This window comes from Aulostomus chinensis, chromosome 19 (assembly GCF_037954235.1).
Source record: "Aulostomus chinensis isolate RoL2024-O1b breed Wild chromosome 19, RoL_Achi_v1.0, whole genome shotgun sequence".
Lineage (NCBI taxonomy): Eukaryota > Metazoa > Chordata > Actinopteri > Syngnathiformes > Aulostomidae > Aulostomus > Aulostomus chinensis.
This window is the reverse complement of record NC_141338.1, coordinates 1,873,479-1,897,307: the sequence shown is the minus strand read 5'-3', so window position 1 is coordinate 1,897,307 and position 23,829 is coordinate 1,873,479. Positions and strand designations below refer to the sequence as shown.

General features: G+C 48.6%; 1 protein-coding gene across 1 annotated transcript; it reads left to right on the top strand.

Annotated features, from left to right (window-relative positions):
• The first annotated feature begins 823 nt into the window (after nucleotides 1-823).
• rph3aa (rabphilin 3A homolog (mouse), a) lies at nucleotides 824-21,942 on the top strand. Its single transcript, XM_086187628.1, has 16 exons — nucleotides 824-987; nucleotides 12,875-13,003; nucleotides 13,119-13,248; nucleotides 13,448-13,531; nucleotides 13,997-14,156; nucleotides 14,697-14,870; nucleotides 14,975-15,187; nucleotides 15,434-15,513; nucleotides 15,887-15,961; nucleotides 16,075-16,184; nucleotides 16,326-16,452; nucleotides 16,845-16,898; nucleotides 17,796-17,947; nucleotides 18,389-18,470; nucleotides 18,561-18,657; nucleotides 19,230-21,942. The coding sequence occupies exons 2-16, from the start codon at nucleotides 12,885-12,887 to the stop codon at nucleotides 19,361-19,363; spliced, it is 1,791 nt and encodes a 596-aa protein (XP_086043754.1). The 5' UTR covers nucleotides 824-987; nucleotides 12,875-12,884; the 3' UTR covers nucleotides 19,364-21,942.
• The last annotated feature ends 1,887 nt before the right edge of the window (nucleotides 21,943-23,829 follow it).

The window sequence follows — 23,829 nt, the reverse complement described above, 5'->3', positions numbered from 1 at the left end:
GAAACATTCAAGTATGGCGTTACGATTCGTTCCTGAAAAGTTACTAGTTTGGGAAATAAATCCCAGTCCTGAAGATGAGACGCGATGAGGGACCAGTCGACGCCTAGGTTTTACCCCGGCAATGCGGCGCACGACCGTAGCGCTTTAGACAGGAGCCGAACACAAAATGTTGGATTTTAAGATTTTTTTTATTGAATGAAAATTGATTGGGAAGGTGAGAAGAGTCATAGATGTCCTGGAGAGTGAAATGATCCAACAACCGTGTTTGGGTGAAGGTGGATTACGTTCATATTGTATTCAACGTCGGTTTGTTTGTTTTTTTATTTAAAATTCTGGTCCGACTGTCAGATGAATGTACTTGAATAAAAGTACTCGTAAACCCATGTAAACAGTGCAATTAATCAAAGTGGCTTTGACGCAATCAAGTAAATCCAAAGCATCCTCTTATAGCAGTACTTCATGTGTCACTACGTCTACATATTTTTACTCATAACAAATTCAACCGTACCACATTTTTCATGCAAAATCCTGAGCTAACAAGCAGCCAGCTGGTGTAAAAGTACAATATTTCCGGAATGGGACTGTATGGGAGTACATGTACTTGCTGACTGGAGTGTTACTGGGAGCAGAGAGCAGCAGCGTCAACCCCAGCTGAACCTGGGTTCGCTCCTACTGTTCGCTCTGCCGGCAGTGGTGGCATCATCATGTAGTCTTGTGCTGATGAGATGAGAGTGGACGGATTTAGTTAAAGTGAGCGAGGGAGGGGAGGGAGAGAGGGAGGGAGGGGAGGCGGAGCGAGGATGTGACTGGAGTGTGTGGTGGAGGAGGCTGGCAGAGACCAGCAGAGTCCAGGAGATGATGCTGGATGGATGCTGAGACGAAGCCGGCGGCGTCTCTCTGAAGCAGCTCTCGTCCTGACGGGGAGGAAGCAGCAACAACAACAACAACAACAACAACAACAACACCGCATCTGTTTGACAGCCTCAGGTAAGACAGCGCGCTGGCGTGGGTCCTCGTGGCTGACAGGCGCCTTCCTATCATTTAATGCCGCGTGTGGTGGAACTTTTTCATTCACTGATGCAGAAAATCTGTGATGGCCCTCGAATGGAGAGGATTTGTTTGTCTCATTTTGCCCTTTTTTGTCTTCACTTAAATTACACAAACTCACAAACTAAATACATTCAAAACCGACTCTGCTTTGAGATCTGACTGCAAAAAAAAAAGCAAACAATGGCCGAGGTTTCAGTTTTCATTGTGTTGAGGGAGATTTTATCCCATCTTTCCGTGGAACGTCGCTCCAGATGGCAGCGCGACGCCGAGATGTCAGCTTCAGATTTGTCTTGAAAACATGTCAAGTAAAACTCGAACGGAAATTTTGGGGTTGTTGCCCCAGAAGCCATTCGTTGTTTTTGTTTTTTTTGGTGACAATTAAATTTACATTTGCCTGATTTTCGCTGACATTAAGTGACAAAACACAGCCCAATTTGTAAAGATGTAGAAGAAGACATGACTTAATTTGCATGTATCCAGTCGTTTTCAATTTCAATTATGTGTCAGCTGCCTAATTCCACACATTCTTAATCCAGAGTAACACTTGATTTAAAAAAACTGCCAAGATATGAACTGAGCTTGAACATGAACCCGTTCCTTGGGTGTCACGGTTCTTGTTGCCTCGTATGCCAACAGCAGGACATACAAACGCTCGTCGGCTGCGTGGAAGTGTTTTACGTTCAGCCAGCTGGGACTTGGAGGCTCGCTCACCCAGTTCAGAGCACTCACACGTCAACAAACAGACAGACATCGTGGTCGCGCCCCCTGGGGGACTCTGCTCCAGTTCTGCTGTCAGAGTACAGGAAAGGGACAAACACGCGCCATCGCTCTTATAAGCGAGGCAGCCATGAAGTGGCGCTCAGGAGGAACGTGGTTCCACTGGTTTATGCCACCTAACAGTCGCGGCGGTTGGGTGTGTAGGTAGGTTAGCGTTACGTTAGCTTCAAAAACAGGCACCACCAACGGGACAAACCCGCTGAAGTAAATTGCTGAGTTTTGGACACCGCAGACACACGAGCTAAATCGTAGGCTAACGTTACAACCCGAAGTCACGATGAAACATTTTGTGCGCTACGCAAGAACGTTTCAAATGCTGCCGCTACGTTCTAGTCGCCTGAGCTCTCTTAAACATACCCTATCATCAAGAAGTGTTGTTCCACCTCTGAGAGTGGAACTTTCCCACCTCACCCTTACACGCCATTACACACAGACCAGCTGTTTGCCTTTGCGTGGTTGAAGCTAAGCTAATTGCTTGCTGGTTAAAGGTTCCCAGATGAATTGTGGGTCTTCACCTTCGCAGTGCCACTCAGAACATTCTCTTGACCTCTCAGATGATGTGGAAAGGTCCTCGAATATTCTTAAGCAGGTATTTGGTGGTGTTTCAGGGAACGTCTATGCAATGTTTTAAGGAAACACACTGGTTCTTAAGTTCTGGTAAAGTGATGCTAATCAGAACCAAAAATAGAACGTGATTGGTCCATCCCCACAAAGGTTCCTCGAATACCCCTTCCGCCTCTGCAGTCGCTCTTAGAACGTAGTGTAGAGGCCTTGAGGGAGAGTGTTGTGTAGGTTCCCCTAAGCTGCCCCCTAAATGTTCCCTGAAAGTCTGCAAAGGACGGCCCCTCCTGCCCCCACATCCCATCCACCAAAGGTTCTGGGTACGTAAGGTAAATATCTAGCAGGAACCTCTCATTGTAATAATCCCTGAACATTACCTGAAGGTTCTATATGCTCGTCGTGCAAATATTGGCACAGTCATCCGAGGTTAAAACCTTCACGTCCTTTAAGAGAACTTTGGGAACATAACAAGCTGATGTTGAGTCCTCTGGACCAGCAGGGACGTTCTCAGAATCTTGTGGGACCTTAACTCTCTCGCCGGGGAACTTTTATTTTTCTCCAAAAAGTCCTGAAGGGAATGGTCGTTGTTTTTTAATGACCTCTCAGAAGTTCCCTGAGGTTGCAGCGTGACCTCAAGATAACCAAAATGGAATCATCCATTTCAGCACCCGCGTAAGTTCAGGTTGGTTCGGTCCAGCGCCTTTAAAGAACATGGCACTTGGTCCCTAGAACGTCCCTCCTGCTGGTGATGTGTCCAGCCACAGCTCCGGGTGGTTCTCGTCCTAATCTGAAGCTAAACTCGCCGTGACCGTCAGTGACGACGTCAGAGGAATCGATCCTCTCGCCTGACTCAGCAACGACGCTAATGAGGATAAACACCCCGACTCCCTAACAAGAAAAAACAAACAAACGTCGAAACCATTCGTTTATTTTAACCAGGAGAGCTTTTAGGAGATATTGTATTGTGGATAGTGGACAGTGAGAAGAGATGAGGGAGGCGTTTTGTCACCTCCTTCACCTCCTGGAAGGGTCGCTCTCAGCCTAACGAGCTGTGGCAGCGGTGAAGCCGAGGAGGGAGGAGACGAGGAGGGAAGAACTTTCCAAATCAATTTGAAACGCTGTAAAAAAGACCATTTACCCCCCCCCCCCCCGGTCTAAGATGAGGTATTGAGCCTCCTCTTCTTTCCCATGCTCCCTGTAATCCTCCCCCCAATGCAGCTTTTGACCCCTGATCGGCCATATTGAGCAGAGTGTGTGTGTGTGTGTGTGTGTGTGTGTGTGTGTGTGTGTGGGAGGTGGGTGATGCTGGATTATCCAGAGCCCGCTGAGCACTCAGGTGCTGACTGGTGTGGATGGACAGGAACAGTTTAAGCCAACTCAACGCCTCCCGCCTGCAGAAACCAAGGCAAAGCAATTTATAAGCTGCGTACACACACACACACACACACACACACACACAGGGAGCTGTTCACTCACCGCTGACAGCTGGTTGCCGGGGTAACCCTCACATTAGACATTTATCACATGTATTCCGCGTGTTTTTCACCTGTTTGTCATCGGCGTCTTCTGCTGCCATCGGCGGTCGCCTCAACCACATCGCTGGTCGTGGAGTCCAGTTCTTTCCCGACAGATGCCAGTTGGTGACAACAAAAATTTAGCATCAGGACATGAAAGGTGACGACCTGCCGGCTACGTTCCCCCGTCCTGGGTGACAGAAGGAACTGGTGCCTGCCGGTGTTTGTGTATATCACCACCCCCCCCCCCCCCCCCCAAAAAAAGAACTTCACTGGTTACCACAGCTGTTGTTTCTTTGTGGCGTTTGTTCAGAACTCTTCGGACGGCGGTGGGGGGAGCGATCAATTGAAACTTGTGAAGTTCCCATTACTCCCAGTGAAGGCTTTTCCACACGGGCGGTTTGAATGGTCAACACGTACAGAAATTGACTTCCCTCCCCCTCCTCCCCCTCCTCCCCCTCCTCCTCAGTTCCACAGCTGAGGCTCTCTCGTTGTCAGCATCACGGCAGGGACAGCAGATGCGTCGCACAGATCCGCGGTGGCCGAGAGTGTTTGGTTCGCAGGGCGTCGGGGGAACCCTTGAGTCGTTCACAGCCAGGAAGGACGAGGGCGAGGCAGATGTGCGTGTCAGAGCTGTAAACAGCCAGCAGCCATGACGGTTGCGTATGTGTGTGGGTCTCTGTCCCGTGTGAGCCGGACGAGCCTGCTGAGGCTTCAGGACAAATACGGCTGACAAACGCCTCCAATCTGTGGACCTCCGGGACCCTCGGTTGTAGAAACGGGTGCTCGTCGCAGAGAACTGTTTGGGTTCTAACGAATACGAGATGACATGATCATCAACGTTTGTCACTGTGACCGAAGTCAGAGAGAGGAAGAGTCATCGCGCTGTTTTAGTGAGAAGAACCAGAACTTGTTCGTGTACATTTAGATTATTTTGTTTTGTGTGTAAATTTCTGCTCTTCATTTTCAGGTTTTCTTTTTTTGGAAACTTCACTAGAATACAGCGTCACACCTCCCCGTTGTACGTCGGTCAGAGTGACCTTGACCTTTGACTCCTGCTGTTTGAGGTCATCTCTTCTAGTCCTCAACAAACCTTTGGTTCTGTTGACTCAAGTTCCAATGGAGCTTTGGAGGTGCTGCGTCAAATCACTGCTCCCAGTCAGGAAAGTAGTTCCGGCTACGTGTCTGATTCTACCACTACAACGTCTCCTCATGTTAAACTGGTATTCATCACCAAGGTTACACTCAACCCTCCTGATATTAATGCAGGCAGAGACGGAGCTACGCTAACACTTCCCACCCACTAGCAGTCATTCTGCTAAGCTAACTAGCACCCGAATGCAACATCTAGGAGAGAAGAGTCTCTGTCCTCTTGTCTAGCTCTGGGGAGATGATGGACAAGAAGAGGCTTTCCCAAAAAGATAATGCCACAAACATATGTTCATTTGCCTCCTGGTGGCGCTAGAGGAAAACTCAGGTTGTTATTTCGTCATCATCTGTGGACCACGGCAGCTGCAGAGATATTTTTCTCTGTGTGGTCGGTGTCTGGAGTCGCAGTAACGTGGCTGTAAATGCACCCTCGGGGGGCAGCCCAGCCGTCAACCTGCTGGTGGTGATGCGTTCTGAAAGCCATCTCATCGTCTCGTGTTTTGCTGTCCTGCCACCTCCTCCTCAACGCCGGCGCAGGAAGAATGATGTCAAAGCTTTCAGCCGCCCATGTTGGGATATGAAGATTACTAGAACATCGACGCTCGGCTTTCCCCCGGAGTCGTGAGTGTTTGCTTGTCTGTGCAGGGTTAACGACTCCCAAAGAGCCACCAGCCCGGATGAAGTAGGTGGTGATGCTTCTTTGCAGAACTAAGCTGCGTAAGCTGCTTCTCACTCACTGACAGCCTCAGAGGTGGAGTGGGGAGACAGACGGGAGGTGGACAGATGATGACGGACGGCTGAGAGGATGAAGATGAGATTGATGGTGATGAAGGAGTGGGAGTGACACTGGGATCAGGCCTCAGCTGGGGAGGAGAGGGAAGACTGTGGTGATGAAGGAGGGGATGTTGGGTCGTAGGACAGATGAGTTTGTGGAATGAACGGATGAAATGTTCCAGTGGAATTCAGGCGGGAGTTCTAGGAGTCCGCGCGGAAGGTTCTGTGTTCCGTAAATAACAGGAGTTGCTGGAGATGAGCTTTTCCTGACACGACGAAGCTCCCAACACCTGCAGAACAGCATCCTCGTGGTTTCAGAGGCAACGTCCTTCTGTAAACCCCCGTATTCCCCACTTATCTGCACCACATAAGTAGTCAGCCAAACCTGTTCCTGCTCTGGACCCCCAGGTCGTCCTCATGGGGGGGACGTTTCCCTCCAGGGACTCTTACAACGAGATATTGGTGCAGACGCTGAGTAGCGTGAGCCAGCGTCACACATCAGTTCACGATAACTAAAACACCCTTTAGATTTAGGCTCACGAGGGGTTCAGGTGGAAAAGTTTCCTTTTTTGTGCCTATCAGAAGTGTTTTCATATCCCCAGCCTCACCCTGTAAGACGTCACCCAGTGGGTCCCTGGACCGCACTTTGAGTCTCCCATTCCTGGAACAGCAATATAGTTTTTATACTTTTCTGCTCCAAATCCTTGTCCTGTGAAGCGAGGGATTTTTATTGACATTTCAAAAGGTGATAAACTGCAATGACCCTTTAACCTGAGCCTGATAGAAGAGCTTTTCTGGCTGTCGCCTCTGAAGAATCACAGCAGGTGAATTATTTAACGGCACTTTTACTGTGTGAATGCCTGCTTTCATTAAGACTCAGTCAGCACATTCCCCCACTGCACCTTCAACATGGAATTAATAAACAGTAAAACCAGACTGAGGGTTCCTCGCTGGAGCTGCCAGTGTGTGGTGTGTGTGTGTGTGTGTGTGTGTGTGTGTGTGCGCGTGCACGTCTGCAGCTCACCCACACAGCCTCATGGAGCTAAAATGCCTCCGTTTCTTTTTGCTTCACGTCAATTCGCGATGCTTTTCTCCCTGCCGCTGACCGCATGTGACAGGTCTTCCCCCGTATTTGTGTGTGTGTGTGTATATGTGTGTGTGCGTGTGCGTGCTTTCTACATGTCCATTTGCATTAACGTTAGTCCCAGCGTGTTGAGAGTCTTGATTACCGCGGAGGTACTTTGTGACGGTGGGTCAGATGGGAACCAGGAATCAAGCGAGCGATGAGGAGGATGCGAGCGCTGCCCACCAGCTGCGCGTTGGTTTAAACTCCCCTCAACTGACCTGAGGAGGACATCTTGTTGACCGGAGGAGAAAACACATCTCATCCCAGTAATGATGATTTGTCTGCAGCTGCTTCACCCCCCCCCCTTGATTTATGATGGTTATGATGCTTGTGATCCCTCACTGATGTATTTAACAACTGGGGTCGACTCTTCTCGCCCGCCTCACTTCACATGTTATGACCTTTAATCTCTCACGTGCACATACGTGCACACATACATGTAAGTGCCACTGCTCCCCGGAGGTCGTTCCGCCCCTTGGCCCAGTCCCTCAATAGGAGTGATGTAAATCAAGCCGGGGGGGGGGGGGGGGGGGGCGGCGGTGGCGTGACCTTGGTGCCGGTTGTGGAGGAGGAGTTCACGGCCGTCCTGAGTGATGCCTGCAGGGAACCGCCCCCCCCCCCCCCCCCCCCCCCCATCACAGCTGCCCGGGTCCACACATGATTGAAAAAAACAAAACAGAACTGTAATTTTTGGTGTGCTGAGAGCTGAGGGCCAGGATGTGTCCTAGTGGAGTTCTCTTGAGAAATAAATCTGTAGTTCTACTGAGGAGCAAACCGCGACTGAAGAATATTGACTTTATTTCATATTGCAACTTAGAAATGCTGGAGGAAGTTGTCGCCCCTGCCGGGGGGTCATGTGATGTCCCTGTGAGATGAGAGACGTCCGGAGATGTTTGGAATTTTCGGGAAAAACTAACATCAGGATCCACTTTTGGACGCTTGGGTGCTCGTGGTCCGTTCTGGTAGGATCCGCGTCCTCTCTCCTCCTGAATCACACCAAACTCTCTGGTTGTGTGTGAAAGCTGCAGCCCTGAAACGTGACTTGAATCCCCCCCCCCCAGTTTTCGTTGAATCTCTACTCTAATTATAATGTTAATAATTAATCAAGCCAGCGTTTCTCTCTAGTAATCCGCTGAGCCGAACCTGAATTCCTCCCTGAAGATCATTGCCTCTTTTTCTTTTCTTTTTCCCCTCCTGTAACCCGGAGGAATCGTTAACTGCGCTGTGACCTGCTGAAGAACGCCGTCCCAGCAGCGTTCATCTTTGACCGCGGCCCTCACAGCCATTACTCTGAAACACGAGCCTCGAATCATCATTAATCTAATGACCATTTCAACCGTTACAACCCAACACCAGCAGCCTCAGATGTGGCGACGGCGGTAAACAGGACATTCACGCCCCCCTGCGCCCTGGGTGGTGGTGGGTGGTGGTGGTGGTGGTGGTGGTGGTGGGGTAGGCTGACGTGCTGTCGTGTGTTGGTCCTCTTGACTGGGTGACATTGAGAATCAGATAAGTGTGACATCCTGCTGCAGAGCCATTGATCTCCTGTAAGTGAGCGATGGTTCAGGTCAATGGCCCATTCAGACGCCACGTGCGAGAGGGGAGAGAGAGAGAGAGAGAGAGAGAGGAGAGAGAGAGAGTTTCTAATTCACATCTGATATGAAGGAGAATTTAAAAATGCTGGCGTAGCTGCACGTGAGATGATGTACTTGTCATTAAGTTGAAATTTAACTTGTAGAAGTTGTTTGGAACTCAGGGGCCGTGAGTGACGGCGGGTTTGAACGAATCTTTTTTCCTTTTTTTAAAAACGAGTCTTTTGTGGGATGATACATACCGGAGCATGTGAACACACCAACATGAAGCTCACGCTTCTGTTCGACTGGTGGTTTCTGTGCTCGGCTGACGTCCGCTGCCTTCATCGGTTGGTGGTCAGCCATGCCACTAATCAACCAACACGTCTCTGAACCGAACCGAACCCGGCTAACTAGCCGGGTCGTTCGCTGTCTGGGACTTTTGAGGGAGACCAAGGGCCGTCGCCCCACGAACAAAGATCACGTGATGAGCAACGCCTTGTTCTTCTTCTTCTTCTTCTGCATCTGACGTTTGACACACAGTCAACTACTTGTAAAGCATTTATACTGACAGATGTTTAGACAAAAACAGATGTTTTGCAATCAGCAGAAATCACAAACTTGTGATTTACTGCCGTTGCCGATGTTTTGACCCGCCCTTCGATCTGAGAAGAGAGAATATTTTTCCTTTTATTCACTTTCTACCAATTTGTGATTTTCACTTTCACTTCCAAGCTGTATCTGCAGCACTGAATCATACTGGCCGTGTGTGTGTGTGTGTGTGTGTGCGTGGCGTGCGTGCGTGCGTGTGGTGCGCGCGTGTGTGTGTGTGTGTGTGTGGGGTGAGTCATTGGCTGCTGCCATCTCAGAACTTTCCCTCTGACCCTACCTTCCTCTACTTTCTCTTCATTTGGAACTCTTCCGGGCACAAACTCTCTCTCTCTCTCTCTCTCTCTCTCTCTCTCTCCTCTCTCTCTCTCTCTCTCTCTCTCTCTCTCTCTCTCCTCTCTCTCTCTCCTCTCTCTTCTCTCTCTCTCTCTCTCTCTCTCTCTCTCTCTCTCTCTCTCTCTCTCTCCTCTCTCTCTCTCTCTCTCTCTCTCTCTCTCTTCTCTCTCTCTCTCTCTCTCTCTCTCTCTCTCTCTCTCTCTCTCTCTCTCTCTCTCTCTCTCACACACACACACCACACACACACACACACACACACACACACATCAATCTGTCATGTTGCCACATTGTCCACAATGACAGCAACCCCTGACATTTATACGCAACGAGGACAAGACATTTTTCATTTTTCAGGCGGCAAAGGAGGGAAAAGGGATGAGAATGATGAAGGTCACGGAACTGTTGCCTAAGCGGGGCTTTAAAATGGTCTCAGCCGCCGCCTGATCTCATGTGACGGTTAATGCTGAGACGCAGTCATAGAGCACCTAGGAGCCGCGTTGCAGATTATTCAGACACTGGAGGCCAGTTCACACGGGGTCAAGACTGCAGCTGAGGCCATTTTTGGAGTCTTTTAAATGGAGACTAAGACCTGCTTATTTTTAATTGGCAGCTCGCAGTCAATCAAGCAGGTGTCGGCTGCTTCAGCGGCCAAGTCGAGGTCATGATATCCTCCTAACAACGTCCCTGTCAGGAGCTAATGAGTGCGCTTCTCTGCACCAAGAACACGTTGCAGCGCTCCGTCGTTAGCGCGAGCAGCCTGGAGTGGCGGCAGCAGCTCAAGTGCATGGTGCCTGACATGACCAGCAGATGTTTGGGAATCCAGGGGCCCGAGGCAGTGGTGCAGCAGGAGGTGCGCTAGAGCTGAAATAAGTCACGGCCAATCACAAGCACTCCTCTCAGGCGTCGTCTGCCACGCTGACGGTCACAGGGACAATAAGTCTTTCTCTTTCTTTCACATTAATGAACTGCCCAGGAAGAGAGAGAGAGAGAGAGTTCCTAATTCACCTTTAATTCATCTTTCGGATGTGTGCAGTTGAAGACACGTGCAACCTCGTTGGGGGAAGATGCTTACTTTCCGTCCACCGCAGTGCCATGACCTTCGGTGTCATTCCTCGACTCCTTCGCTCTTTATTTCTTGCCGTTTTCACCCTGCCAAGCCCCTCCCTCACTATGTGAAACACTGGTTTAGCTTCCTAGCTGGTAGCAACCTACACTCTCAAAATGGCAAATTCAACATTCTACAATCCTACAATTCTTCAATTCTACAATTCTACAATTTCATTTAGCAGACGCTTTTGTCCAAAGCGACGTACAACACAAGCAAGAATTTAGACCTAATTAAGGAAAAGCCCATAGGAAGCGCAAAAGTGCTTCAGTTGTGATTTGGTCACAGGTACTGCCATCTAGTGGCAGAAGAGGTGTCGCCCCCCCCTCCCTTTTTTTTTTTTTTTGACAAACATACAACATCACACGACTCAGTTAGTGCTACATAGTCACTAAGTGCTGGGTCTTGGACCCTCTGACTGATTCTACCACACAGGACAAAGAGGAGCAGAGTCAGGTTCAGTGCCTCGGTGCTCTCTGAACAATTGAGTCTTCAACTGTCTCTTAAAAGTAGAAAGGGACTCAGCAGAACGCACAGAGTTCTGACCCAACATTTGGATCCTAGATTGAAGCAGGTTGGTTGGGCTTCTTTGGTGAATAGTTGTTGAGATAATACAGAAATAATGAATAAGTTGACAAGTCCCCAGGGCTTGAAGATGGTGAACCTGGTGTGATGTCACAAGAGCCAGAATGCTTGAGTTGGACTTCTCTCTTGAACTGGTAGAAGAAACACTTGACTACACAGGAGTAGGAAGCTAGACAGTCCCGTAGACCAGCTGACTGCTAGTTAGCTTAGCACAAGGGCTGGTAGTGGGTGGGAAGTGTTAGCATCAGTGAGCTCAGGTCCAGGCTCGTTAGCTTAGCCCAATGGCTGCTAGTGGGTGGGAAGTGTTAGCATCAGCTAGCTGAGGTCCAGGCTCGTTAGCTTAGCCCAATGGCTGGTAGTGGGTGGGAAGTGTTAGCATCAGCTAGCTCAGGTCCAGGCTCGTTAGCTTAGCCCAATGGCTGCTAGTGGGTGGGAAGTGTTAGCTCAGGTAGGGATGCTGGTGTGTCCTCCTCAGCTACGTGTCTGATTCTACCACTACAACGTCTCCTCATGTTAAACTGGTATTCATCACCAAGGTTACACTCAACCCTCCTGATATTAATGCAGGCAGAGACGGAGCTACACTAACACTTCCCACCCACTACCAGTCATTGTGCTAAGCTAACTAGCCTATCTCTTTGGGTCTCAGCAACCTAATGAGGCACAGAAAACATTGCATCTTTTTCCTGCTGGAAATCTGGAGTCTGCTGGTACCAACCAGCCCAACCCCCCCCCCCCCCCCCCATGCTGTAACGGTAACCAGGGAATTGTTCTCCACTCACATTGCCCACCAGCCTGCAATGCGGTGCTAAGAGGCTGAGGTCATTGCATCTGTTTTCTGTGAGATTGTCCAGTTTTTCACAATGGTCGGTCTGTTTCCTCTACATGAAAATATCCTCACAACTACTGGCCAGATCGTCTGGAATATCAGAACAAACACTCATCGCTCCCAGGAGATGACGAATCCCACAGGGGAAGTTTGTGGGATTACAGTCCTGCTGAGCTGCTAGCAGAACCTGCATTCTTGAAGAGAAAAGCTCAAAGAGAGTCCAACACATTTATGTCACCCTGTACGACCATGAGGTCAGGCCACTCACTCTCCTGTTGAGGAGTCAGACAGGTGGATGGAGAGTCTGATAGTGGAGGTCAAGCTGCGGCTGACTCGCACCTCTGAACACAGAAAGACTTCAAATCAAGGCTCATAATCATCCCGAAGCATCAGAGCAGCTTTTTAATCTGCATCTGTAGCCTGGAGGGCTGGGATTCACAATTAGGCATGTTACAAATATAGCTACCCTGATCAAATCGCGCCCAGGCCTCTCATGCATGCATTGCCTACATGCGCACACAGCAGAAAAGTAGAAGAATGCTTTGATAGTTGAGTACAAAATAAGCACAGTGGTTCAGAGTAACACTGGCAAAGAGGAAGGTTCATCCTCAGAGGGAAGCGTATTTATCCTCGTATGAACAGAGGATGCAAATGAAGACAGACTAGACTGCACGATGGTTATCAGGTCATGACGGAGTGCTGCTGCAGAGATTATTATATATATAAATATATATATATATATAAATATGTATATATTTATATATATAGAATGTGTCGTATTCTTTGTGCTACTGTGTCACAGTATCTTTAAGTCCAAATTTTTATTCTTGTCCATTTTTTTCTTTGGATGCCACTTGTACTTTTTGTGTGTGTGTGTTGTGATTGCAGAACTCTGTGGATGATGAGCGTATCCGGCGGGCCCCCGGGGGACGACCTCACGGATGAGGAGAAGGAGATCATCAACAGCGTCCTGGCTCGTGCAGCCACGATGGAGGCGATGGAGCAGGAGAGGATCGGGTGAGCTGGGACTCTGCTGTGTGTTTGGGGGGAATCTGGTCACCCGTGTTCAGTGAGTTGAGTGGCGCTTGGTGTGAAAGCGTGTTTGTGTCTCATTTGTCGTTTGTGTTCTCAGGCGTCTGTCCAGTCGCCTGGATAACATCAGGAGGACAGCGTGTGGTGACGGGCTCTCGCGTTGTCTGCTTTGTGGGTCATCTTTTGGTCCACAGGGGGTCACAGCTGTCCTCTGTGTGCACTGCAATAAAGTGAGTGTTACTTCTACTCCAACAGCGACAGAAAGCGTGTGCCACAGAGGCAGAGGATGTTCCGCTGCAGCGTAGATCCTGAAAGCTCTCCCGTGGTGATCCGAGCTGCAGATATAATCTAAGAGCTGCAATCTGGGACTAAATCTCTGTAGGATTAAGCTTCTGTAAATTTGCGTCTCATGTCTCTGCCTCTTTGCAGCACATGTGCAGCAAATGTGGGCTGTGGATCAACAGCAGGACCAGTCCCATGTGGCTGTGCAGAATCTGCAACGAGCACCAGGAGGTGAGGAGGCCAGAGTGGCTCAGACGAGGCTGAGTTACCTCATTAGCTCATCTTCTGCTGCCAGCACGCCAGCTTTGTTCATGATATGGACGAGTTTCCAGCTCCTAGCACAGATTTCACCACCCGGCGAGCTGGAAAAATACCCCCCCCCCCCCCATGTAAAGGGAACAGCAGCAGCTCATGATTTATTCAGCACAAAATGCAAATACTGTTTTCATTGAAGGCCCCACATTGGTCTCTGCATATTTACATGTTTCCAGTAAATTCCCACAGAGAGGGAGGGACTTGTGGCTGATTTTGATTGACATTTACATGAACCAACGGAGCTGAAGGTGCAGGTGTAAAACTGAAGCTCCAAACCGCCTCCTGCATCGCTGCGTTTGAGGCCCATGTTATGGTTCTGATTGTTCACAGGGCTTTTTAGTCTCCGGTGTCTGATCTTCTCCGTCTGAATTTTCTGGGCAGGTAGAGAAACGTTCAGGAGCCTGGTTCTTTAAGGGACGGGGCCAGCACGCTCTGCCGGCCCCCCTGCCTCTATCCAGACTGCAAGAGTTCAGCATCCAGAACACTTCTGCACCAGCGGACCATGATGGACCCCCGGGAGCTGCAAATCATCAGGAGCCTGGTAGTTACGCTAAGACTTTGATCGTCACGATACTGAAAAATGAAGCTGTATTACCAGCAGAAAGACAGTGTTTTTAACCTGAAAAACTTCAGCTTACTCATATTTTAAAGTACATAAATACATGAATAGAGGAACCCAGATGAAAGTCAAGTATAATGTACTTTTTAGTGCTTGAATAAGTGCCATACTGCACTACTGGACTTTAATATCTCCCAGTAAACGCCCTGATACTGATTCATCTGTCAGTTTCTTCAGTAAAAACACGAACAAATTAACAATTTGAATACAGAAGCCACGCCTGGATCACTTTTATTTCAAGACCTCTCATTAATCATTGTGCTGGCTTGAGACAGCAAAGGTTTTTCTCGTGCACATTCATTAATTTGACCTTAGCCCGTGATGTGGAGGTCATTTGTAAATGTTAAAGCCTGTTAACTCGCAGCTCATGAAAACCAACCAGGAGGGGGAAACCGGTGCTGCGCCCGTCGTGCTACCAGCAGCTGCCACACTGCCGTCAATTCTATTGTTTTGTGTGCTCAGAGCCACAAATACCGCCGTCCGGTGGATCAGAGCAATGGGAGCGGACAGCGAGGACAACGGCCGACAGCTGTAATGAGGGTCGGTCGTGTCCAGCAGCTGTAATGAAGACAGAAAGACATGTGTTAGCCTCCAAACCTCCTCGGGGCGGCGCGCAGAAGGCCGCCTCCACTCCAGGTGAGCTGCTCCTTCCAAGAATAATCCTGGTGCTGCGGGGCGGCTTTCACAAGATCTCACATCAAACTCTAAATCGGTGCTGACGGAGATGGTGTTGTTCATAGCTCCTGCTGCAGATGTGGACACCAAACAGACGGGCGAGAGAGAGGCTCCTCCAGCTCAGGAGGACAAAACGCAACCTGCTGTTCCCGCTTCATCTCTTGTTCCGACGACTAGAACCGATCCACCTGCTCATTCTCCAACCATCAGTCCTCCTCCTCCCAGACCCCCACCTGATCGAACGGAGGTGGAGGACGATTACGACTCCGATGATGCCAGTGAGATTGATTATTCCTCAAACTCACAATTTATGGGAAGACAAATACTCTTGTGTAGTCACTTGTATTATATAAATCCATGTGTGCGAGCTGGCGGCGGCGGTGAAGGAATTTCCCCTCGGAGCGATGAAGAGTGGCAAATCAATTTTAGACGGAAATTGGATTCTCTAACAGGGTTGGTTGAAAACTTCAGATGCTATTCGTCCTTCAGACGTCTTCTGTCTTGCTGTGTTTGTGCTCTGGCAGCCACTCTGGGATCGCTGGAGTTCAGCCTTCTGTACCAGCAGGAGAGTCACGCGCTCCACTGTTGCATCATCAAAGCAAAGGTAAAAACCTACACCACTCATGTTTCTCCCCTGAACCCCACATCTAATGAGCCGGGCGTGAAAAGCCTTCCCTTAATTTGGCCGACTGTCAGCCGACAGTGGCGGAGGAAAGGCGGAGTTGACCCAGAACTCCCTGCTATCAGAGCAGCCTTCATGTTCTGCTCTAAATTGTAGTTTTTATCAGTGAATAAATGCAGTTGGGTGAAATAAAGTTCAGTTTGAGGAACTTTAAAGCCTGAATGCAATTTTATAAAAAAAAAAAAAGTGAAAGCATGAAAAATATCATCTGTTAAATTGTTGGTATTGTACATGTTTGTGGGCATGACTTTTGGGACAAGTGCCGTCCCTGCTGACTTTCCCTCCCGTGCCTCAGGGTTTAAAGCCCATGGACTCTAACGGACTGGCTGACCCCTACGTGAAGCTGCACCTGCTACCTGGAGCCAGCAAGGTACCAGAAACCCGATCATCCTCACTGTTGCTCCGCTCTGATTTCCACGGAGCATGAAAAGTGCAAATGTCTTTCCTGTGTTTGCCTTCTCGTTCCTGTCCCGTGTTCGTCAGTCTAATAAGCTCCGCACCAAGACGCTCAAAAACACCCTGAATCCCGTGTGGAACGAGACGCTGGTCTACCACGGCATAACTGATGAGGAGATGACCCGTAAAACCCTCCGGTAGGAACAAGTCCGAGCCCCGTGCTGCCAATATTCTAACGAAGTGTGCGGGACGGATTGAGCGTGTGTGTGTGTGTGTGTGTGTGTGTGTGTGTGTGTGTGTGTGTGTGTGTGTGTGTGTGTGTGTGTGTGTGTCCTCAGGCTCTCGGTGAGTGACGAGGACACGTTTGGACACAACGAATTCATAGGAGAGACACGAGTCGCCCTGAAGAAACTCAAGTTTGACCAGAAGAAGAACTTCAACGTGTGTCTGGAGAGAGTGATCCCGGTAAGACGATGATCAGATGTTAGGACAGGAGGTCTGGGTCCACCGGGAGCGACGCAGGGAGGTTCTGCAGTGGATTTAACCAGAAGGATCAATGATGGAGGACGCAGCTCCTGGACTGGGGCGCAGAAAACCTGCACAGATGAAGATGAAACGTTTTACTGCAACAGTAACTTAAAGAAGATGACGTAGATTAAAAAAAAACATGTAACCATAATAATTGATGAAAGAAAAATAAATAAATGGAGCAGGACAGCTGATGGTGATGGTGATGGTGATGGTGATGATGATGATGGTGGTGATGGTGATGATGATGATGGTGATGGTGATGATGATGATGATGATGGTGATGATGGTGATGGTGATGGTGACGATTTGGTTTATGTCGCTCGCAGGTCAAGAAAGCGGTGGGCGGTCCGGCTCGTGGCATGGCTCTCTACGAGGACGACGTAAGAACCTGACAAAACCTCGACTGACAAGTTGCACCTCAGCAGAGGGAGAAGTGTTTTTACTTCAGTCGTTACTACGTTAAGCAGAGAACCCTGGATACTCGCAGGCTGGCGTCCCTGTGTTGATCCCATTATGATGTCACTGGTGAAGAGTAAAGAAAAGGCAGGAAGCTGAAGTTCTGAGCTGTTTTGGTTTTTGCGCCGTGTTTCTGTCCGATGCACCAAGATGAAGGTTGGTTGACATTGAGTTTTCTGGAAAAGCCCCTCGGGTTGTAGGAGGGCACTTACAACATGTCAGGTGTTTTTAGGTCCGAAGGGGTTAAAACTCCCTGATGCGGATGAGTGACAGGTGTGTGGGTAGAACTGCAGAACCAGATAGGTGGAGCAGAAGCTAACGGTTGCTGAGTTTTATCCGCCGTAGCGAAGCTGAGGAATATTTCCAGCCTTGTTGCTCAGGTACTTTGCCTGTTTCATCACGAATGACTTGAATACTGTGAAGAAGAGGAGCAGGGGGCGGCTTCATCCTGCGAGGCACAAACGTGTCCATATAATCCCAGGTTTCGTTTTAAAAACCCCAAATTTGAGTCTGCAGTTGAACTTTTAGACTCACAATAAATCACCTTTTTAATTGAAAACCTGTTATCCTTTGATTGTAAAGCAAAGACACGAATAAAAGTGACTCCATCCACATTTACATTCACGTAAAAATGAAGCGGAGGAAAGTCCTTTGGTTGCATAAGAAGCTTTAGTACTGTATGTTGTCCTGCTTCAGTAGATGTTATGATAATGGCAGTCAAACCCCTTCTGTTCGCTCAAAGAAGATCAGGATCAGTGGAATGAAATGGAATACTGTGTGTGTGTGTGTGTGTGTGTGTGTGTGTGTGTGTGTGTGTGTAGATGAACGAAGTCGAGGACTCGGAAGAGAGGGGTCGCATCCTGGTTTCCCTGACCTACAACAGCCAGCAGGGTCGTCTCATAGTGGGCGTGGTCCGCTGCGCTCACCTGGCCTCCATGGACTCCAACGGATACTCGGACCCCTTTGTCAAAGTGTACGTTTGAGAACCGTTCTCGACCGTCAGTACTTGCCAGGTTGTGAGAACGCTAAGATGTCACAGGAATTCTAATTCAGTCCACTGACTTAAGGTGCTGCGCTTGAGTTGCATTTAAAGATTCTCAGTCACAATAAGTTTAAAAAAATGTTGCCTACTTTGACCATAAATAAATAATCCTCCTCCCCCACTGACAAAATGGATGCCAGCAGTAACTCAGCTTTGCAAACAGCACCGCCCAAGACTACGACCACCTTCACCGTATCTCGTACCGCGCGTTCCCCATCGTGGCTAATGTCCGTTAGCTTCCTCAGCTGCATGTCGGGGGTCCTTGTTCGCGACGCTCCTGACTTCCTCATCTGAACATGAGCATTTATCGTTCTCCAAAGCAGTGAACTGATCCTTGAACTCTCCTGTGGTTTGCTTCTTTTGTCCCTTCAGGTGTCTGAAGCCAGACATGGGAAAAAAAGCTAAAAACAAGACTCAGATTAAAAAGAAGACGCTCAATCCAGAGTTCAACGAGGTCAGTTTATTTCCTCCTCAGCTCACCCGACCTTGCAATAAACTTTGTTATTCTATGTTTCCTCACTTTCTTTCTTTCTTTTTTTTTCAGGAATTCAGTTACGAAATAAAACACGCAGAACTGGCCAAGAAAACTCTGGACATCTCTGTCTGGGATTATGACATGGGCAAATCCAACGATTTCATTGGTAAATCCCGTCTCGTCCTCTCATGGAGTTCAGCCACGCCGACTGAGAAACCTCAATAAATGTTGGAGGACTTTTTAAAAACACGTATTGTAACGACGTAATGACTTCTTGTCTTGCGCCATCATAACGTCGAGTTTTTAGATCTCCATGAAATGTTTAACAGATGTTCATTATCATCTCAGCATGAATAGATCAGAACTTTGTTATAACCAGTTTCTCATCTGGTACTGTCGTCAAGTTTTAATGTGTTTATTAAATTGCTGGAGGAGGTAACTTAGCTTAAACGTTACCTTGGTCGAACTCCACATTGTAACCATCATGCTGACCAATAGAACGATCCGGTTTGAAAGCGGGGGTTGCTAGCAAGTGTTTAAAGGAGACTACAGAGCTTGTGGAGGTCATGAAAGGTCACCAGAGTGGAAACAGAAGCAGAACACGCCAGAGAGAGCAGGAATTAACTTGGTGTTAGCATGCTACGTAGCTCAAACTCCAGCTGTGCCAGTTGCAGCCTCACAGAACCAAGAAGTTGGTCCTGTCTGAATGCTGACGGTGACTCTTCTCTGCCCCTTCAGGAGGGTGCCAGCTGGGCATCCAGGCTAAAGGAGAGTGTCTGAAGCACTGGTACGAATGCCTCAAGAACAAAGACAAGAGGATCGAACGCTGGCATGTCCTGCTCAATGAAAACTCTGTGCAGTTTGAGGATTGAAGCCTCCTCGATGTGTTTTCTGTCTCTGTTTTCTGTCTGTGGAATATTGTCTTCCAGTGAGAGCAGGGGGACGGATATGTACCCCTGTCTTTTATTCACTCTGTCCCTAAGTGCAACATACAAGCTACAACCGTTCTCAGCATGGATTTTGGCATTCAGGCTAACGAGTGAAGGTCACGCCGAGATCTGAGTCAGACAAAAGACGCGAGTCTGCATGCGTTAGGAAAGGTCCGCCGTCCTGGGCCGCTACTTCTGGGTCCACCACACGGTCAACGTGTGTATTCACGCAAGAGACTTGAAGGTAAACCAGAAGTATTTTGTGTCCCTAGTCAGCCAGTTGAGCCGGCGAGCTCATTTGAGCTAACGTTTTCTTAATCTGAATTATTACCACACGTCAGCTCTCTCCTGCATTCAAGCCGCATCGTCTCGTCGCTGAGGTATCTGATGAAACGTTTATTCCCACGGGTTTAACCGCTACACCCACAAACTTGACGTGCATCTTTTAGTTTGATGCTGTATCAGCGTTTAATCCACCATAAAACAAATCAAATACACAAAGCCGCACGGAAATAAACGGGCACAACTTTACAGTGAGTCCCAGGTAATGGCGGAGTAATATTTAAATGAGTGATGAGGCATTTTTAGTTTAGATCCAGGCTGAATGTGCTTTTATTCTGATTTGAATACATTCTCCCGGTTTAATTGGCCCATCAGATTTTAACGACCTGTTGTGTAATGTGGATTGTAAAGCAAAGTATTATCAGTCTTTGTGGAAATGAACAAATCTTTGGAGATAAAGGCGACCGGGGGACCAAATAATCTCTTTATTTTGGTGACATAATTAAGCTGGTTATCATGAACTTTCCAGAGACAAGAGCTTCATTTTTCCGGGATGTAAATGAAAGATAATTCTTTATGTCCCAGAATTGCAGCATTCTAACGTCCGTTCACTCGACTTGAAACCACAGTGTTGGTTCACGTTTGTCCACAAGCGCCTGCTCACAGCAAAATTCACTTTATGACTTGGTCATCCAAAATATCTGAAGACAACATATCGTTCTGTCCTGGACTTTCTCCGTCATGTATGCAGACTCACATTTTTTGATTCACTCAGATCCAGAATGGCAGGAAGCACTAAACAAACCCAGGAAGTCACTGTTATTGTCTCTCGTGGACAGTGTATAAAGATGGACAACGTGACAGCCCTCTAAAACTGAAGCGAGGCGGTCTCGATCGCCCCCTGGTGGCTGAAGGCAGCATAGCTCTCGAACGGGTCAAACTAAAACAAGTGCATTTTCCAGGGACAATTAGAGGAAGGTCTGTTCCAACTCACGTATTCTCAGATGTTCAGTTTTGTTTTGTTCTGAAATCTAGGTTTTGATGGATTAACAATTAAAGCGCCTGTGTGTAGGAGCTGGTCACGTTAGCTTGCTCTAGGGTAACGGTGCCCAGTTGGAACGTTAGGCTAGCATGGACTTAATCATAGTCGTCTGTAAATTCAGTGTTTATTTATTAACAAATTAAGGAAATGAGCCTGAAACTAAAACATGAGGGTGTTTCAGAGTGCGATTCAGAGTCTCTGATGGACCTGATAAGTGTGTTTTTGGTGTGTGGGAGGAAGCTCGAGAACCTGGAGAGAACCGGTGCAGACACGGGGAGAACACGAGCACAAAGGAAAGTCCTGGCATGTGGGGCGACGGTGCTAACAACAGCACCGCTGGGCTAACAACAGCACCGCTGGGCTACCTGCTCAGTCACAGTTTATAATTTCATGCCGTTAAACTGTGGTGTGATGTCATTGTTGGTGTTCAGCTGTCACAGAGGCACCATCGTACGCTGTTTGTGTCCAAAAACTTTGAGGATGTTCATGTCGCCTAACTGTTATTGTCTTTTTGTGTAAAATGCCTCTTTTGTAACCTCGTCGCTCCCTTTGTGGTGTTTCGACATGACATCACCTGCCAAACACGGCGGCGTATTTATCTGGTTTCATCTGCTGGGGGGTGATAGAGAGCGTCGTCCATCTTTATATCCAGTTAGAAAATAATCAAGAGCATCTTACGATAAATAAACATCAGTTGGCACGTGGTCACGGATGACCCTTGTTATCATTGTCGTTACGGCGGCGTGTTGTCACGGGCCTCCTCGCTCCACTGAGGGAATTCCCCCTGCGATGTCTTTGACCTCCTGACCCCTGTTGAGATAATGCCGACCTATGTAACCATGGCGTCTGAGCGCTTGCATCACCCAAAGGTTTATCTCACTTGTGTTCCTGTGCATAAATAACGCGCACCATGCAGACGCTGGTGAAGGAGGAAGACGTTCAAACGGCTCCAACAACGTGAAGTGCTTTTTCTTCCCGATGCGGAAGGTATGGCGGCGGCGGCGGCAGCGGCGCCTCCTCCTGTGCATGTGTCAGCTCTCTGCCTGCCTTCTAGAGAAACGCTTCTGCATGTCACTTTTTCACTAACAGCACATTTGATGATGCGAAGTTCTGGCGCAGGGGACTCATGAGAGCTGCCATGATGTGTGCTGATGCATGCCTTCACACGTAGTGTAGCGAAACAGGTGGTCACTGAATAAAGACATGGTTGCACTTCCTCGGCTGTTTTGATGCGTGCTGTGACACGGCAGGAAACTTTGTCTGCATCAGGCGAGTTTTGAACCAATCAGCTCAGACGGACACGCAGCGAAGAATTCAGTGAACTTTGACTTCTCTTGATAAAACCGCCGTCCTCTCCAAGTGGGTGAAAGTTGACGGACTCGTCACACTCTGACGGCCTGGCCTTGAAATTGACCACGGCTGAATGGAGGGTGTCTCTAGAGAGCGGCCTCCTGTGAGGACACGCAGGAATGACAGGGACATTTGACGAAGAGGACAAGTCTGAAAGGGGACATGAAGTTGATGAAGTTGCAAAGTCCGTTAGTTTGTTGACCACCACGCCCCCCCCCACCACCACCACACCCCCCCCACTCTGCTGCCATAAATAAACGTGAGAGATGCTGTGCTAATAGGAGTCCTAAACTCTCAACGATGCGTTTGCGACTCCAGAGCCAGCCGCCACGTATGTTTAGCTTGAAGCTAATGCAAACTGACAGGCTAACAACAGCTAAACTGTCCGGAAACATCTGTAAGCAAAACCTCCAGGTCCTGGTCCAGTATAAACCAGGTCCTCTTAATCCGGGGAGTATCACTAATCCACAACATTGTGATTTGAGATTTAAAAAAAAAAAGTAACAACCAAAAATGTTAGCTTGTATTTCAACTCTGCCGGTGCTGTTGCTGTCTCTCGTTAGCCATTAGCTCTCAGCTAAATACAGGTCACTGGCTCTTCCTGCTGTCTGGAGTCACAAATGCACGACTGAGAGCTCCAGACTCGTACTAGTGAGCACAAGGACGGCCGAATACTCACCAGATGCTTCATGAGAGAGACGATAAACAGTGACACGCAATTGTTCTGATTCCTGTTTGCAGCAGAGCGTTGAGACTGTGGCGGCTGCAGCCACAGTCTCATTCGCCGTAAGTGGACATAAACCCAGGCTGCGACCACAAACCGTCGTCAGTGGTGAACCGTTTTTACCAGATGGGTCTTCAGACGTGTTCCCACTGTGGTGAAAGTCTGTTTAGGTTCAGGCAGAAACGGGGAAAACCAGGACCTGCCAGCAGGCAGACCAGGTAATCAGTGACCTTCATCCTCCATCATCCGACACTTTATCTCCAGACTCGTATCAGCAAAGGCAGTAAATGTGTATTGACATCCGCTCATTAATACACCGAGACTTCAAGTCCAATTAAGGAGACGTCATCTTGTTTGGCTGCTGGATGAACTCAGGAGAGACGCGTCGGCGCTCTTCACCTCTGGGGAAATGTATTTGTCGGGGGGGGGGGTGTAAACCAGAAATCCCAGTGATGCGACGCCATGTGCTTGTGTGCTGAGGTAACAGGAAGCTGCGTCGTGCCATGCTGCGCTTCTTCCTGTGGCGTCTGCTGGTCTGATCTTCAGGCAATGTGACATCAGGTTTCGCTTTCGCCCCAAAGCTGATTGTAGGTCAGCTGTCCTGGGCCGTGGCGAGCCCCAGACGCAGCCCTGAGGCCGACGCCTGGAGGTTCCTCACCTCTAAAATCTTCTCAAAAAGATTCAGGAGTCCTGGAAGGTTTCGTCACCAGAACAGACGCCAAACCTGGACCGTGAACTATGTGGTGGGAAATTTATGAATGATCTTATTTAAAAACGCAGTGCTAAATCATCTCTGGACGTGTGGAAAACCTGTGCGATGATCAGGTGTGACAGTAAAGTACAAACCCAGAGGGAAGGTGAACGAGTTCGCTCTTTTTGTTGGCGTTTGACGCAGGACGGATCCATGAATCGTGGTTAAACCTGCTCTACTTCCTTCTACTCCTCTCTCTATCAGTGAATTGAAAAGTTTAGACTTCTCCAGCATCGCCAACCTTTTGTTTTGTTTTCAAT